Source organism: Stigmatopora nigra, chromosome 17 (assembly GCF_051989575.1).
Source record: "Stigmatopora nigra isolate UIUO_SnigA chromosome 17, RoL_Snig_1.1, whole genome shotgun sequence".
NCBI lineage: Eukaryota > Metazoa > Chordata > Actinopteri > Syngnathiformes > Syngnathidae > Stigmatopora > Stigmatopora nigra.
The window spans coordinates 10,292,238-10,311,104 of NC_135524.1; the positions used below are offsets into that span (position 1 = coordinate 10,292,238).

Here is an 18,867-nt window from a genome sequence, read left to right on the forward strand (position 1 = left end):
TTTCTCAATTCCAAGCAATTGTCTGCATTTGTGCTCGGCCCGGGAACTTTGCCTCCTGCAGAGTGCTTTCGCTTCTTCCACAAGATCATAGAAAAGGGTTGTCACACAACGAAGCAAAAATATGTCACCTTGAAAAATTAAGTTTTACAACATAAACTTGTGCGATGTGGTGTGTTCCAAAAGTTATTGCTTTCAGACCCCCATCTTGAACCGCGTTCTCGAGTAAACATCGCGCACCAGTAATAGAAAAACCAACGAAGAAGACGTGATTCGGAAGTGGAAGCATCTTCGTTTCTTCAAAGGTTAGCCTCTTTTGTGACACAGTCAGATTATTTATGTACCTTTTAAGTGTATGACCACGTTGTTGTCGGTGCTACAAAATAAATCTTAGCGTGATTAAAGCATCTTTAGAAATATGATTTGACGTTTCTGTGATGCAATGTAATCGTTCAAATTTGCATTGCGAAACTGAATAAAGATTTACCGCAACTACCTAAATAATATGCATGTTATATCATTTTCAAAAGTTAATTCGGTGCCATTCTAAACTGCAAAAACTATTAACGAATTAAATATTTTGATTGTGTACTCTACAATTAGACAATGTAATTTTAAATTGTATAAGGCATAATCTTATTACCCCGCCATATGTATGAGCACAAACGTGTACTTCCTGAAACCTGACGCCCACATGTGCGGACATCACACTTGGTTGTCACAAGACGACAATGTCAAATTTTGGACTACAAGGGCCTGACGTCCACTTATGATGTGGACATCATTTTTCTCAGAAACTACATCGTGTAAAAAGATAATTCTTTGTTTTTACACTCATCAAGTACCAATTAGCCTAAATATCAAAGATAAAATAAAAATGCATACCTTTTAAGAGTCTGGGTTTTAGGAGGTTAAGTAAATCCTGCAAACTGATACCACAAAACACGTACATACACAAAATACATTACAAAAAAACAAGCATTTCTAAATAATATAAGTGGATAACGATTAAGTAAATGTCACCCACCCATTTATGGACAAACCGTTCCATAATCCTGTTTTTTTTCTAACCTAGTTTTGAAAAACAATACTAATCTGATCCTTTTAGCCAATTTGAATGAATTTAGGATTATAATCTATTAAAAAGTGAATTATTTAGGATGCTTAGAAAAGGTCCAAAATGCCATTTACAGTGGTATTTAACAAATATATACACGCACACACAGACACTTAAAACCAAGTACTGTAGCTTTTATATAATCTCATCTCCTTCCACTTCATCCAAAATTGGGTCGCGGAGGCTGCAGCTTCAGCAGGGAAGCCCAGACTTCCCTTTCCCCTATGTTATGTATAGAATCTGGTACTTGATTCTTAGTTTGACGGGAAGCCACTGAGTTGACTTAAGATGTCCAATATACCTTTGACAAAAAATAGGCAAATCTATGTTGAGGGACACATTTGTAATTTGTTTTTTAAAATGGATAAATGAGCTAGTCAGCAGTCATTTGTAGATGAGGCTTGCAGGGTTGATAAGTGTGTAGTGTGTGAACTTTTCTTCCCATCTCACTCCAGCTCTTATTGAAAGTGTACTCTCTATTGAAGATAAGGTTTGATGGGGTGATAAGCATATAGTATGTGAACCTTTCTTCCCTTCTCACTCCAGCAGCATCTTATTGAAAGTGTACTCTATATAGAAATATTGCCTTGAAAAGAACAGAATTTAAAAAAGAACACACAATTAATGCAACAAATAATAGTGCGCTTTAAGACATTATTTCTTTCCCGACTGGATTTTAAAAGATTTAAGTTTTAAGATGTGTCGAAGGACATTTATATAGCTTTCTGATGTGACGTTCTTCTAGAAAGGTGACAAGAATGGTCAGCAGACCGAATATAAAGGCTGTCCTCATTGACCTTAGTGGAACTTTGCACATAGAAGACACAGCAGTACCTGGGGCGCAGGATGCTCTCACCAGGTGAGATGTGTACAGAGTCTAATGTCTGAATAGGGAACATCACTCCCAGGAAATATTTAACTTGTTTTGGTTTCAATTGTTATCAGATTACGGATGGCTTCTGTTTCCATCAAGTTTGTTACCAACACAACCAAAGAGAGTAAGAAAAGCTTGGTGACAAGACTCCAAAGGCTTAAATTTGACATCCAGGTAAAAAAAAAAAACTATTGTGACCTATCTGTTTGTATCATAGGAGCAAATGAATTGAATCTTTTACCTGTTCAAGTACAGTGGGACCTCTACTTAGGAAATGAACTGGTTCCAGAAGTGATTTCGTAACTTGGATTTTTCTCATAGACAAATATTTATTACATTAAATGATCATAATTTGTTAGGGTTAGGGTAACTGATGATGTGGCGTGCAGGTGGCACCACGTGATCCTAGCCAAATCCCACCCCATGTAAGACGTTATCTCCAAAAACTGTCAATTGATGTGCTGAATATTAGGGATATTTAACACCTAGTCCTATAAAGAAATCTGATGTCTGGTGTCAAAACCAGTGACCACTGCGAAAGGGCAGCTGACAACCTGGGAAAGACCTGGTGACGGCCTGAAGAGACTGCTGGCAGGAGGGAATAGACCCCAACGGGGCTGGCAAGGGTTAGCTACCCTTGCTGGCAGGAGCCTTTCACTACACAGTGTCTTGGATCCACCCAATTATTGCTTCGAAAAGTTCTAAAGGAAAAACACCCCTGGAGTCTGCGAGAGCGGGGGCGGAAGATGACTCATCAGCGGACCACACGGTAACGAACCTTGCAACGGAAACGACAACGAATCAAATGATCAGCACAACAGTTGACGGAGTAACAGCACTGGCAGGACACAAGCTACAAAGCTGCATCTGTGGCTGGGAAACGATTACATCAGAGAAGGGTCTCAAGATCCACCAGGGCAGGAAAAAGTGCCTGAAAGAGCTTAGCGAGGGGCCTCGCATTGACCACTACTTCCTCAGAGATAGGACAAATAAGTCGAGTGAAGCCCAGTGGCGGGACACTCACCACAGTTCACAGGGTATCAGAACCCCAGACGAAGCTCAACCAAGCGCGGATCCACCAACGGACATGAGTCACTGGGTGTGGCTGAAACGTAAGGATGCAACATGGGCTGCCAATTGACCGCGTGGTTCCACCTTGCGCCACACACCTGGGGCTGATCATCCTGTGGTGGGCCAACCTCTGCAGAGGGTGTCTTGTTATAAGTGGCCGAAACACCCAATGACGTGTGGGGCAAACAACTGATGATGTGGCGTGCAGGTGGCACCACGTGATCCTAGCCAAATCCCACCCCATGTAAGACGTTATCTCCAAAAACTGTCAATTGATGTGCTGAATATTAGGGATATTTAACACCTAGTCCTATAAAGAAATCAAATATATACCAGTTTTGTATGTAATATTTATGGGCATGTATGAATACAAAAAAAATAAGAAAATGATTTATTAAGGTAGTAAAACGAATAAGAAATATGTCCAGCTCTTCACACAGCCTGCTCTTTCAAAAACGGCATGCAAATACAGTGTTCCCTCGGTCATCGCGGTTAATGGGGACCGGGACCACCCGCGATACGTGAATTTCCGCGAAGGAGGGATTCCCCTTTAAAAATACTTAATTTGAATTTAATTAAAAAAAAAAGTATTTTTATTTTTTTAAATTATTTTTTATTATTTTTTTACCCCCTGTATACAGTACACCATATAGAATACGGGGAGAGAGAATGAAATTAATGTTATAACAAAAAAAAACTAAAATATGTCTTCTCAATGTAATATTTGTATTTTTTTTTTTTTTATTTCCAAAAAAAAATCCGCGAAGCTCTGAGTCCGCGGTGGCTGAACCGCAAAGTAGCGAGGGAACAATGTACAACTTCAACATTACAACCCTATTTGTTACACACACCCGACTTAAAATTATGTTACGCACAATCAGAGGAACTCAAAACACAACTCTAACAGGGCACACAAATCAGTAGTGATGTGATGTTTGAGCTTTCATGCCTGAATTTTAGCTAGTCGATCCTTGCAAACTGAGCTCTGTACGTCCCCATCTGTGTCGACAAATCACTATCTCTCGTCTCATCTCATTTTCTGAACCGCTTTATACTCATTAGGGTCGTGTGAGGTACTGGGGCCTACCCCATTTGATGCAGCAATTTTTGTGATTGCTACAAACATTTGTACCAAAGCTGGAGAGGTTGTGGGTACCTAAGAAGAGCAACATTGAAGCCAAGCAATGATGAAATGATTTTTTTTTAAATAAACATATTTGACTAACCTTTCTGAAATGTATTAAAGCATTCAATTATTTCTGACAAATTTGGAGGTTATAATTATGTCTCAATTATCATATATTAACATCCATATAGTAGCATATATAACAATACTGATTCAGTCTCCAACATCAAGGTAGAGCCACTGGGACAATCGCAGTGTTGTTCATAAATTACAAACACTTTTGAATATACATGTTCAAAGAAAAGATGACAGACTTCAATATTCTACTAATTGGTGTAAATCACACTTATGGACTACATAATCCACGGTTGAAAAAAGGTTGACGACAATCAATGAACTTTATTGAACATAATTATGCAGATGCTGAGGCTCTTGCATGACAGCATGGAATACGGCTTTGAGAACTACCCCGATCGGGACGGCGTTGTTGTCCACCTGGACGTTTTTGGGTCAGATTGGCGCCGTTCCCTCGTGGAAGACTTAGTACCAGGATTTTTGGACATTTCACCTCATATGTGACTTTTAAAACATTTGTTTTGTTTCAGTGCTTTACCACATTTACTCTTAAATAACTTTTCTCGGCATTCTTAGAAATGAGAATCCTGTCATTACATTTACTTATTTTGGCATAGGAATGCCAATTATTCTTTATTTTTTAGATTGGATAAATGTATTCATCCCGTATTTGGGAAATTTTGTTGTCACAGTAGCAAGAGGGTTTTCAAACCAAGTAATCTTGAGCTCACTTGGTCCCCTTCAGCGCCCTTTGTCCATCTTTTTGCTGTGAAATCGTGTTTACTCTGTCAATTAGTGAACCTATTTTTCATAGCAAATCACAGAACCATTCTGAGGTTTCTCCCTCAGAAAGTTTGTTGCCTTTGCCAATTTCTTCCAGATCTTGTTTTCGAGGGTGGTTCTTGACCTACTCAGTATGTAAAAGGCCCTAAGAAATTTATTTGTATTAACTATTTAAAATTCCCTGTTCATGACTGGTTTATTATTGCAATTTCTGCCATCCAGGAAAAAGAAATCTTCACATCTCTGAGCGCTGCCAGAAGACTTTTAGAAAAGACAAAACACAGACCATTACTTCTGATGGAGGAAAGTGCATTAGAAGATTTTACAGGTACATAGTAAATCTAGCATCAACTAAGACAGTTTATTGAAGAATCTTTCACTGAAAAAGGATTTTCAATTGATTGTGTCATGGAAAGTTAATGTTATTTCAATCCACTTTGTAGGTACTGACATTTCCGAACCAAACGCCGTCGTCATTGGGCTCGCTCCTGATCACTTCAACTACCAAACTATGAACAAGGCTTTTAGGTGAATTCTATACAGCTAAATAGACCTTGTTAAACAGTAAAGAGCCCCAACTTGTTTAAAATTGACGATTTCTTTTAGACTGATTCTTGATGGCGCTCCTCTCTTCGCTATCCACAAGGCCCGCTACTATAAAAGGAAAGATGGTTTGGCACTCGGCCCTGGGCCCTTCGTAACCGGACTGGAGTATGCTGCCGCCTGTAAAGCTACTATTGTGGGAAAGCCAGAAAAGACATTTTTCACTCAGGTTCTGTTTCCAAGGGTTTATTATTGATAAAAGAAAAATATAGCAGTTACAAAGTCATTTGACATAGACCTCACATTTAATTATTTCAAGTGTTTTTCTGCCCAGTTAGGCTCTGGCTGATATAGGATGTAGCCCAGCTGAAGCAGTAATGATAGGAGATGTAAGAGCAATCAATTCCTGAACTTAACCTCCGATTAACATTGGTATCACTCCTTCCACTTTACATGACCTGTGGTTTTTGCTGTTGGGCAGGATGTCAGAGATGATGTGGGAGGAGCTCAAAATGCAGGAATATTGGCGATTCTGGTTCAAACCGGTGAGATGAACCTTTTCCCCTTTCGCACCAGTGTTGCCGTCTCAGCCAAACATTTGTTTTCGTCTTCCAGGTAAATACAGGCAAGGAGATGAGAAGAAAATAACCCCTCCTCCTTACCTGATGTGCAAGAGATTTTCTGATGCTGTGGATCACATCCTTAAGAACTTACTATAAATTCCCCTAGGGCACAGCAGTTGGTTGAAGAAACTTTGTCATCACCTACATAACTAAACGGCAATTAATCGTCTGTTGCCTTATTTTATGTCAGTGTGAACAAAAATGTCCCAGCATTAAGTCATAACTGTTTGTCTTAGAAATTGTTTATTTTACAATGCAATGCTGTTCCCTCAATAGAAAACACGACATAGCCAAACATGTCAAGTAACTGAGTAAATAAACATTTTCCACTCAAACGGATTTGAAGTCTTTCTCCCAGGCCGTATGCTTCTCCATCACATCCCTGACAGACGGTTTAGTGTGTTTCAGGACTTCCAGGAAATCTTGTGTCGTCACAGTTTCCAGCTGGATCGTGAGCGTGTCTGCATCTCCTGCAGATGAATTCAGGTGTCTGCTATTATCTGTCAGACAAATAACTGCTGCACCACCACCTAAGTCACCTACTGAAATCTTTTGCTAATCAAATATACCTTGACTCTTTGTAAAGACTGAATTTTGGCCTTAATGTTTTTGCAACTGTATGAATGGAACTTATTGTGTCCTACCATTCTGGTTTGATTCCAGAGCCTCAAAGACTTTGCGGACCTGTCTCATGGCTGCCTCCTTACACACTAATCTAATATCAGAACCAGAGTAGCCCTTCATCTCCTGAGGAAAAAACAAATATTTTTTTCCCTATCAGTGCTGTCTGTCCGTATGAGTTCCTGAAATCAAACATTACTCTACCTTTGCCAGAAGTTGATAGTCGAGTTCAGCTTTTAGTTGAAACTCTCCTGTGGAGTTGACCGGAGGCAGCCAATGGGTAATCATTGCTTCACGGGCTGATGGGGGAGGGAGACCGACCAGAATCCTTTTTTCTAGTCTTCTCAGCAAGCCCTGATCAAGCTCCCTAACAGACAAACACTTTCAAGTATGACGTTCAGAAATGATGTTTTTTAAGTCATTGTTGTGATCTCTAACAGTTTTCTTTTTAAATTTTAAATTTAAATTAAATTTGTATTCAATATTGAAAGTCAAGAATTGTTGGTTTCATTTCGAAACTGGCACTTCAATTAAGAGACATTTATGTCCCGTCCTGCCAGTAGTCTTTACAAGGAACATAAGCTTCAATGGGAAACCTGTTCTAACATAATAAAAAAAAGCAAGTAATGAAATGTCAAAACAAATATACACTTCCTGTACCTGGTATATATTTTTTTAATTGTTGTAGTAGAGTTGCTTTCCCATTGCCCTCAACACCTCGTTGGCCTCCCAATCACTACAAGGAACCTGCATATCTAGGATGCCGGAACCGAGGTTAGCATGCTGTAGGCTGACACTAGTCAGATAGGCTAGTGACCACAGGATGCGACAAGCTAGCAAGGCACTAGCCAAACCTGAAAAGGGCACAATTTGGGTTGTTGCTAGAGCCAGCCCAAAATAGGGTGGAGTTTGAGCGCAACTGTCCGACTAATAGTCCCTTTTCCGGGCAATTTTCATTCGCGGGGAAATTGTAATCATCTGCAAGACTTTGTTAATCAGTCGCAGCTGGCGGTGTCGTCTGCCTTTGACATAACATCATTTTGAATTGTGTTTACCTTGCATCCGCAAGTTTGCTGGGCTGACCTTTGCAATTTTACCTTATTGGAAAATGCTTTATCTTTCTCTTTTTCCATAGTAGTATATACAAGATTTGTATACTTTTCTTTTTTATAGGGCTTAGGGGTATGTTAACGATCGTGAAACGAATTATGCAAACTCAATGTGAAATATGCTTCTACTTGTGAAAAATCCAAGATACAAAAACTTCTGAAACAAATTAATTTTGTCAGTAGACTTACCACTGAATCAAAATAGTTCGATTTGTGGATAGACCTTAACAGCCTGTGAAAATGATGGCTATATATTACCAAGGCAGATTGGAGGCTGCCAGTACGAAGACAAGGTCCTCTGATCCTGCCAATCCATCCATCTGGACCAGAAGCTCTGCCTTCAGCCTACGACTGCTCTCATGCTCGCCTCTGAAAAAAATGGCTCCACTTTTTAAACGGTGTAGAGACCAAATTGACCATTTTTACAAACCAACTAGAGGGCCCAAGCAACAATTTTTCAAGAGAAAAAATGACCCGCCACCTCCAGCTAAGAAACAACGCTATGGATAGCATTTTCCCATTGTTTGACTTGAAGAGCTCGATGGATGCCATCAATCAATCACATTCAATATTGCTCAAATGATGCATGAACACACCATTTGGACCAATTATCGTCCCTAATTCCGCCCAATTTTCATTTTCGCTGACCCATACAGACTCTAGACAGGGGGAAGATATTGATGAGATGAATGGAATAAATTATGTCGACTTACAATACATTGTTTCCTCTCTGGCCCATCATTGAATCCACCTCATCCAAGAAGATAGTGGAGGGTGCGTGGTACCGTGCCAACTCAAATAGAACCTATGAACAATGAGACATACAAATAAAATGAATGAACAAAACAAAGTCTTGATTAGGTCCAGTTAAGTGATTATGCAGGTAGGTAAAGGTTAATATTTTCAAGAATATTTTCAGTTTTTTGTCGATCCATTGGGTGCTTCTTCCGATAGGGCGCGAGCATGACACTAGGCTAGTGTATGTTATGCTAGCCGCCAGCGTATGTTATGCTATATGCTAGCGTAAGTTAGGCTAGCCGCTAGCATGTTTTGTTAAAGACAGCACACTCAAAACTAAGTTTGCTTTATTGAGGTAAAAGGTACACTCTGATATAAAGAGTTCAGTGTTCCACATGCTTGGCTTCACTCTCAGTCAGAATTGTGTATTCCGGGAACTTGATTCCAGCTTTGGCGAAAGCTCGAACAACAGTGCTGGCAGACACTTGAGCCCAGTCATCCACTATCCATTATAACTCGCAACATGCACCACTCTCAAGCCTTTGATTCTCCTCTATTGGCAACAACAATTTATTCCAAATCGACATGTAACTCGTGCAACGCTGCCTGCCCGATGTACTATGTTGGCCATCCGTTGGCAATCCGTTAGCAAAGCTGTTAAATTGTGTTCGATCCATGGCTTCAGTCCATTTTCCAAGAGTTCACACCCACATTGTGTTGTCATTCACCTCAATATACTGTTTCTTTGAGTGTTATGAGAGTTTTTGAGGGTTAAAAGCCCTGCGAGCACACGGAAGTCAAATACCTTGCCATTCGCCTGGGATGTTTTGAATGGATTTCACGTAATGCTTGGAATGCACGGGGAGGCTATTTTTAGGGTGAGCGTCCGCTGGGCTGATCGTAATAATTGATCGTAACAACAGATTAATATTTATCTTCTGAGAACATTTATTTGTGGAAAGGAGAAAATTTGATAGAACCTTTGCATTTTGCATTTGTAACTCAAGTGATCGTGTTGATTGAACATACCCTGACCAGTTTTTCAGAGTCTCCTCTCCACTTGCTTACTAAGCTCGATGCGGAGATGTTGAAGAAGGTTGTCTTACATTCAGTGGCCACTGCCTTGGCCAGCAAGGTCTTACCTGTACCTAGGAGTAGGGTTCCAAAACTGTTAGTAAACTTCCTTTTTAGTAAGTTTCTTCAACATTTAAATATTAACTTAAAATGAGGAATGTTGTAAATATTCCTAATCGGATGTTTAACCATTTTCCTACGTGGTAATTAACTACATACATCCATGCAAAGTACTCTTGTCTTAGCGCACCTTTATATTCTATTTTATTGTCACTTCACTCATTTAACAGTATATCAGCTTGTACTCTAATTTTAGCTCACAATGTTTGGCAAAATATCTAGCAGACAATAGCTTTTAGCCTAAACAAAATTCCTTGTTATGAGTCAATGTTCAATGGTGAGACCTAATAATTTATCCTAATTTCCATTTAGTCATAATTAAGGGGGACATATTTGTTTTTCTGAAGTGAAAAAAAATGCCAACTTTAAACATTATTGAACACTGTACCCCTGCAACATTAGTTCAATGGTCAAAATCTTTCCTTTTTTATTTATTTATTTATTTTCTTTACCTGGGGGGCCAAAGAGTAATAATCCCTTCCATGGAGAAAGCAGTCCTGTGAAAAGCTGGGGATACTGTGACAAGAAGGATTAGGTCATTTGAAATAAAATAAAAAGCTTCACAATTATAATTACATTATGTGCGTGTAGCAGTCAAATGCGCAAAGATGTCAAGTTATGTTTTTTTTTTTTGTATTTTGGGTGTGTCTCTGTGACTACCCATTAGTTTCACCTGTTATGTCGTGTGACCGATTCATTCATTTTCTGATTTGCTTTCATATAACAACTTTTGTAAGGGAAAATAATTTTTTTAAAGTACGTTTTGAGTAAAACTGATCTCCTTTTACCCATTTCGGCTTTAATCCGGATCTTCTCGATCATTTCATTTATAGAAGACAAAAACGTCATCGTTCGACTGCTAATATTGTCATGCTTTAAACATGATACGCGCATGCACATTCTCCTTTCACATGTCCGCCTATTCATTATATAATGTATAAATAATTGGTAGAAAATTATTGCATTATATTGCCATAAATATATTTTCAATTGGGATTTCACTATGTAACTATATTTGTTTATGCTGAAAATTCTCAATTATTGGTCGCCGAACCAAAATTATATCCAATAATTTCCCTCGATCATTTTCCGTAGCATGCGAGAAATTCACAATTTTGGACTCGTGAGTTCGTCTCTCGTATCGTATAATCCTTCAGACGGTTTCCCAGAGTTTTCTATTTTTTCATATAAATCGGTGAACCCAAAAAACACAATTTTCTTCTTGATTCCGAATGGGAACTTCAGGGTTGTAGTCCCAGGGGTCATCAAAATTTAATTTTGGGGGTTTAAATCTATTTTTCCTATTAAAAAATAATAAGTTTCCTCACGCTAAGCGCCAATATAATTTTTGCCCAATTATTGAAATATATTTAGATTATTCCTAACAGGGGCGTACCGAGGAATTTTGTGCCCTGGAGCAAGTTCTAGACCAGTGGCTCTTAACCTAAGTTCAATAAAACCCTAGGGGTTTGGTGAGTATGTGTCAGGGGTTCGTTCGATGAAGCCCCTGCCACGGAGGTCAAGACACATCGACTCATCATGTCCTTTCACGATAACATGCCCTGCTTAAGATGATCACGTGACATTGCGTGGCCAACCAGTGCTGTAAGGAATTTATATATCTTGAATTTGAAAAAATATATATTTTAATTTTTACTAAAGTAGGGTTCAGTGAATGCGCACAGAAAACTGATGGGGTTCGGTGAAAGCGCTTATAAAACTGGTGGCGTTCGGTAGCTCCAACAAGGTTAAGAACCACTTTTCTAGGCGGTGCGCTCCGTCATTGTCAGATCTCAATTACAAAAGCTGCCAAATGTGATCCATTTTTTTGAAACTTAGCAAGTTAGACGCCGGTTTTCTTTCTTAAATTTGCAAAATATTAAAAACTGGATTTAGAAATATATTGCAATAATTTTCAATTAGTAAATTCTATGGCGAAAATTGATTTATTTTGCGAGACAAATATGTCTGACAAAAAAATAATATATTCCAGCCCCTGGTTATTAGCACTTCATAAGTGGAATTGCAGTCATTAATAAGAGGAGCAATTGGCCGAGGTTGACAGGTGTGCGCACTAGCCTCACAAGGGTTACGGCGGGGCTGGAGCCTATCCCAGCAGACTTTCAGGCACAAAGCAGGGGACACCCCGAATCGGTGGCCAGCCGATCGCAGAGCACGAGGAGAGAGGCAACCATTCATGCTCACACTCATACCTAGGGATATTTAAATTGTCCAATCAGCCTACCATGCGTGTCTTTGAAATGTGGGAGGAATTCTATGTAGCCCGAGAGAGAACATGCAAACTCCACACAGCTGGACCGACCGGGATTCGAACCCAGGACCCTAGAACTGTGAGGCCGACGTGCTAACCACTCATCTGGCAGGTGCGTTTCCGGTGTTTCTAATTGTCTTGTAAACCTATTTAGTGTATGCTTGTCAATGTCTGGCGCTCCTCGCCTGGCTGTTTCCCCGCACTAGGGTCCAACTCTGCTATGTGAAACGTGGCAAAAGGCCATTTATACAATTTTGTTTCTTAGAGGGCGGAAGGAGCATTGCTAATAAATATAAACATCAGTAGGAATCCAAGGTGATAAACGAGTGATGTGGAATGACCAAAGTGACCTTATACCCCAGAGAATGAATAATAATGGAGACAGAATATGGCGGAAAGATGTTATTCAATAACAGGAGAGTAACAGGGAAGCAGATAAACGCATCGCTCCTCATGTCAGTCTGTAAATGTCAAGTAGATGCAGACGACCTGATTTCATGTCATCACATCTATCAAAAGTGTCTTTGTGCTGACATCTGGATGTGTGTGTAGAAATTTTACTTGGAAGTCTGCCCCTTCTCTCTGTCTATCCCTCTATGCAGACATTGCCCTAATATCACACATATAGATTAAATGTCAACTTAACAAAATGACCTGACCTCCTCTTTGCTTCTGCCTTTAAAGGAGATACATTCAAAATTGACAAAGGGCATGCGGTACTGAAGTAGCCGTGGGCGCACCTTAATGGGATAGATGATGGACTCTTTGACTAATCGCTTTGCATCCTCCAGACCAATGATGTCTTCCCATCTCACGTTGGGGTTGTGCAAATATATGTCCTTTCAAGACAACAAACAAAGGGAGTGATTCACATGGAACTTTTCACATAGATAGAAAAAAAACATTGCCATAGAGATCCAGGTGAGAAAAATTGAAGTCCTTCATTAATTAGCCACAGATACTTTGCTGCACTCTAGTATACAGAATTCAGCAAAATCTGTTAACATCATTCTTTAAAACACTGAAAATCAAAATAAGACCAAGCTAAATCATTTCAAAAACTATTTTTTATCATTAATGTAGTCTGTACAATTAATGTAATTGTTATTATCTGTTTAATTATCAAACTAATTGCATTACATTTTTTCAAAGTTGAAGTCAAAATACAGGAGTAACTTGCAGGTTTAATGTGTTCAAGGACCGAGCTCGTATGTCAATTTACCCGTATTTTCACACCTAATGGGCGTACTTAAGTCTAAAATTTTCTCTAAAATGGTCGTTGCGCCCAATCAGTCGGTGCGCCTTCTCTATGCACTAAACTCCGTTTTGTATGACCCCGACCGCTTGAGTGACTGGTTTTATTTCTTGCCAGCACGCTACTTATTACGATCAGCCCAGCGGACGCTCACCCTAAAAATAGCCTCCCCGTGCATTCCAAGCATTACGTGAAATCCATTCAAAACATCCCAGGCGAATGGCAAGGTATTTGACTTCCGTGTGCTCGCAGGGCTTTTAACCCTCAAAAACTCTCATAACACTCAAAGAAACAGTATATTGAGGTGAATGACAACACAATGTGGGTGTGAACTCTTGGAAAATGGACTGAAGCCATGGATCGAACACAATTTAACAGCTTTGCTAACGGATTGCCAACGGATGGCCAACATAGTACATCGGGCAGGCAGCGTTGCACGAGTTACATGTCGATTTGGAATAAATTGTTGTTGCCAATAGAGGAGAATCAAAGGCTTGAGAGTGGTGCATGTTGCGAGTTATAATGGATAGTGGATGACTGGGCTCAAGTGTCTGCCAGCACTGTTGTTCGAGCTTTCGCCAAAGCTGGAATCAAGTTCCCGGAATACACAATTCTGACTGAGAGTGAAGCCAAGCATGTGGAACACTGAACTCTTTATATCAGAGTGTACCTTTTACCTCAATAAAGCAAACTTAGTTTTGAGTGTGCTGTCTTTAACAAAACATGCTAGCGGCTAGCCTAACTTACGCTAGCATATAGCATAACATACGCTGGCGGCTAGCATAACATACACTAGCCTAGTGTCATGCTCGCGCCCTATCGGAAGAAGCACCCAATGGATCGACAAAAAACTGAAAATATTCTTGAAAATTAGGCTGCGTCCTATCAAACGGTGCACTTTATAGGTGTGAAAATACAGTACAAATTAAACCATTCCCACACTGAAAAATACCAAAAACAGTATATTAGAAATGGATTGGGCATTTAATGCTGTCAATGACAGCAAATGAGGTAAGTATTCAGATTCATACTTGCATTAAAATAGGAAACAGTCTGCCCACTTTTGTCTGGGAGAATTTGTTGGTCTTAATTCTTTTTTTTTACATGACAAAAATGTAACAAGGGGATATTAAGACTTAATTCATTAGGCATTGCGCAGCCACACCACAATTTAATCATTTAATTTCCAACCCACTTATACTGAAAAGGAGCATGGGGGTGCTGGAGCCTATGCCAGCTGACTATGGGCACCAGGCGTAGGACACCCCTGAATTAGCGGATAGCCAATCATAGGAATGGACAAGGATTCACGCTCACACTCATACCTAGGGGCAATGATAAGTACTCAACCAGCCTTCCATGCATGTTTTTGGGATGTGGCAGGAGACCGGAGTACCACATCTGAAAAACCATGTCGTCCCGGGAGAACATGTGAACTTCACACAGTGAGGACTGAACCCGGGATCGAAACCCCCAACCCCAGAACTGTAAGGCCGGCTCGCTAACCACTCTTACAAAGCGCTAATGACTCGCTAATGCCATCGGGTAGCCTTATACAATTTAATGATCTCAATATAAGTACATTATCTATTACATACAAAAAGTAATAAATATTAGAAGCACAGTAGACCGTGCAAATATTTATTCTACCATGTATGTTGGGATACTGGAACTGAAAAAAAGTGTGTATGAATGCCACTTTGGGGTTTCAGAAGCTACTCCTACACTGCAGCACGGCATTAAACATTGTAGAAAGACTGCTGAGAGGAGTCAACATATAATACATTTGAATTTCGATTCAGTAGATTCATAATCAAGTATTTTTTGTCATCCCAGGGTAACAAGATAATATTACCATTTCTCAGCCTCTAGTGCAGGGGTGGCCAACCAGTCAGAGACCAAGAGCCACATTTTTTACCGTGTTACCGCAAAGAGCCACATCACACAGATTTATTGTAAATGTCACACACCAGAATAGTAATGACATAAATTGACTCCTACAGTACTAACAGCACAGGCCAGTCATTATCAACAATGAACATTGTGTGCACTGTCTCACACAGACAAACTCTCAGTTCAACCAAGTCCACAAACAAAAATCTAATAATTTACAATAGCGTTTTTCTTTTACTATGCATGTTACTTAGTGGGACTTCTGTCATAAAATCAGAGCCTATTTTTGCGCAACATTCGCTCCTTGTGAGCTGTCATTTATTATGAATGGCTTTTAACTAGCGCGCCCACCACGTGGGTGTACACCTCGCTCTCCTATTGGCTGCTCCCGGCTGAGCACTCTCGCCTTGGTCTGCCTCGCAGGGGGTGTGGCTTTTTCAGCCGACGCTCGATCTTTGGGATACTTTTTGTGTGCGCGACGCCGTTCATTGTCGCTTCTGGTTCACGGGAGCTCTCCCACTCTGTTAAAAACGTTTACTCAAATGACCTTGCTCCTACTGGGAAACTTTGAGGTGTTTTCATCCCAAGCACATGCGCATTTGACGAAAATACCGTATTGAACTCAAGCGAAGCGCACACGCAAATAAAACACAAATACAAACTTTGATATGGACGTAAGCGCCGCATGAAACCGGGCAAAGAGCCGCATGCGGCTCGCGAGCCGCGGGTTGGCCACCCCTGCTCTAGTGCATATTGCAATTAGACTAGTAGTACTAGAAACTTTTAAGCCCGTATTTTCATTTTTCAGGAGTGAAAAAATATTTAAAAATAGAAAAATTACTAAATATTAAGTGTATGTGTGCATACCTTATTAATGACTGCAGCAAGTTCTTTCATCTCACCACTCATTCCTGAAAAACCACTGAGGGGCTTCAGCAGCCGCTCCTAAACAGAGAGCAGAAAATTAAAATTCAAGCTGGAGTTCAAAATGATAACAGTTAAAGTCTTAAATGGATTGTCATCCGCTGCTGCCTGCGCCCTTCCAGAGTCTGTTCCGGGAAAAGCCTACAAATGTTCACTGCCAATGATATTTTTTACATCACTGTGACTGAATAAGTTAATTGGCATATAAAGTTAAACTAATTGTGTAATCCAGCCCTCCCTCTAGAGTTGGGATGTCCATGTAATAAATGTAATGATTGTAATAAAGTGACAAAAAAGAAGTGGAAGGACAGAACGGAGTTGGTTGCAAACTCCAGACAGTGAAGACCAACCTTGGATCAAACCCATGACCTCAGAGCTGTGAGGCCGCCATGCTAACCACTCACCCGCCGGGCCATCCTTTCAGAAGGCACTTTATATAAAATGTTTATTGTATTCTGGCAAAGAAAATATCTGTCAGTTTTTTTTCTATACATTTGCCTGCAACAAAGTATGAGCTGGTTTGTGCTATTACATAACGCTTTGCTCACCTTTAGTTCTGCGCACATTATTATCATACTTTCAATGAAGTACAATCAGGGGGACCTGGCTTTGCTGGACCCACCTGCTTGTTTAGAACCAAAAGGCAATTGTTGCGCTACCAAAAAAAATCTCTTTTGAAATATGGTTGTTTAATAAATAAAAGATAGAGTTTACACACTTAGAGAAGGTGTAGAAATTCAATCACTCATCTTATTAGGATCTGACAGCCGTTTGGATGAAGACACATGGTTTGGTTAGAAAAACTATTGTGTTGCATTGGTAAATCACTTCGGGAATGTGGCTTCCATTTCAAAAATTTTAGGAAAATTTGGAAATGAGCTCTAATTTGCATATTATGCGCTAGAGTCTAGACGCACAAGATTGAACAGTCAACATTAGCACTTCCAAATTATGAAATATCAACCTAAAACGCTAAGTAAGGCAAAATTCTTTAAGGAGATGAGTCATCTAAGAATAAATTGAATGTGCAAAACTCAATGTATTGACCGCTACTAAAATTTTAAAAACAGAACTATAACCCCCTCATTATTATGCACAACGAACTAAAATGATAACATTAACAGAGGAGTGTACTCTAATGCAAAACGAGATGTGTGTTTTCACCGTGTCATGTTTTTTACCATTATTGCTAACAGAGGGTTAATTACATCCAATGGCAAGGCAGTCACTCATGCTCACTGTGAAATATGAATTGTAATCTTATATTTAATCTTGCATACTCTTGCACTCTGATGTATTAAAAGTTACTTGAATAGAATTTTATTTACACCTATTGATTAAAATGTACACTACACCTTTTGTACTCCACCTCCTTCATTTGTATTAACGCTTCCCATTTTTATGACTTGTCTTATCTCTATTAAAAACACAGTTGAAGCAGCTTTTTGGCAGGAAATAGCTTTGAGGAGCCTGGATAGTCACTCTCCGGCATCTGAATTGTTCATGTTATAACAAAAAAACTGTAAAATATGTTGTTTCAATGTAATATTTGTATTTTTTCCCCCCAAAAAATCTGCGAAGCTCTGAGTCCGCGATAGCTGAACCGCGAAGTAGCGGGGGAACACTGTATGTGCTTATATATGTATGTATATGTGCTTATATATGTAAGTATATATGTGCTTATATATGTATGTATATGTGCTTATATATGTAAGTATATGTGTGCTTATATATGTCTGTATATATGTGCTTATATATGTGTTTATATATGTATGTATGTATGTGCTTAAAAATGTATGTATATATGTGCTTATATATGTATGTATATATGTGCTTATATATGTATGTATATATGTGCTTATATATGTATGTATATATGTGCTTATATATGTATGTATATATGTGCTTATATATGTATGTATGTATATATGTGCTTATAAATGTATGTATATGTGTGCTTATATATGTATGTATGTATATATGTGCTTATATATGTATGTATGTATATATGTGCTTATATATGTATGTATGTATATATGTGCTTATATATGTATGTATGTATGTATGTATGTATGTATATATATATGTGCTTATATATGAATGTATGTATGTATATATGTGCTTATATATGTATGTATATATGTGCTTATATATGCATGTATGTATATATGTGCTTATATATGTATGTATGTATATATGTGCTTATATATGTATGTATGTATATATGTGCTTATATGTGTATGTACTATGAAGACCCGAATAATAGTAGGCACTGGAATAATAGTAGGGAGTGGAAAATTCAAAAAATAATGAATATTAGTAGTACAGTGTTCCTTTCTACTTCGCGCTTCAGCTATTGCGGACTCAGAGCTTCGCAGATTTTTTTCAGGAAAAATAAAAATCTAAAATGTAAAGATATTAAGTTAAAATTAGAAATTACATCATCTTACAAGAGGTGGAAACAAAGTATTCAATAAGAATTAGTAATTGCATCAAAGAAATGGTCAATAACATGGTGAGAGTTCAGGAATCGCATTGATGACGTCATGGCTGTTTACTGGCGCATCTTCACCGCCCAAAAAAACAATGTTCACAACTCCCAATAACGATGTTTCATACGTGCAAAAAAAAGAAAAAGATCCTCCATACGGA

General features: G+C 39.0%; 2 protein-coding genes across 3 annotated transcripts in view; one reads left to right on the forward strand and one right to left on the reverse strand.

The window, feature by feature from the left end:
- On the forward strand, nucleotides 1-6,548 carry hdhd2 (haloacid dehalogenase-like hydrolase domain containing 2). Its single transcript, XM_077737833.1, has 9 exons — nucleotides 1-302; nucleotides 1,860-1,973; nucleotides 2,060-2,162; nucleotides 5,266-5,371; nucleotides 5,487-5,571; nucleotides 5,650-5,815; nucleotides 5,925-5,975; nucleotides 6,068-6,131; nucleotides 6,202-6,548. Exons 2-9 carry the CDS (start codon nucleotides 1,873-1,875, stop codon nucleotides 6,303-6,305), a joined length of 780 nt encoding a protein of 259 aa, XP_077593959.1. The 5' UTR covers nucleotides 1-302; nucleotides 1,860-1,872; the 3' UTR covers nucleotides 6,306-6,548.
- The window catches only part of katnal2 (katanin p60 subunit A-like 2), a 16,925-nt gene continuing 4,491 nt past the window's right edge, over nucleotides 6,434-18,867 (reverse strand). The window contains exons 8-16 of one of the 2 annotated variants that reach the window (XM_077737829.1): nucleotides 16,159-16,236; nucleotides 12,884-12,982; nucleotides 10,324-10,387; nucleotides 9,707-9,825; nucleotides 8,653-8,744; nucleotides 8,198-8,308; nucleotides 7,035-7,197; nucleotides 6,854-6,956; nucleotides 6,434-6,679 (exon numbers count right to left, since the gene is read on the reverse strand). In XM_077737829.1, coding sequence (XP_077593955.1) covers nucleotides 6,540-6,679; nucleotides 6,854-6,956; nucleotides 7,035-7,197; nucleotides 8,198-8,308; nucleotides 8,653-8,744; nucleotides 9,707-9,825; nucleotides 10,324-10,387; nucleotides 12,884-12,982; nucleotides 16,159-16,236 — 969 coding nt within the window. In that variant the 3' untranslated portion in view covers nucleotides 6,434-6,539. The remainder of the gene's footprint in view (nucleotides 6,680-6,853; nucleotides 6,957-7,034; nucleotides 7,198-8,197; nucleotides 8,309-8,652; nucleotides 8,745-9,706; nucleotides 9,826-10,323; nucleotides 10,388-12,883; nucleotides 12,983-16,158; nucleotides 16,237-18,867) is intronic. The other variant, XM_077737830.1, reaches the window with a different exon arrangement.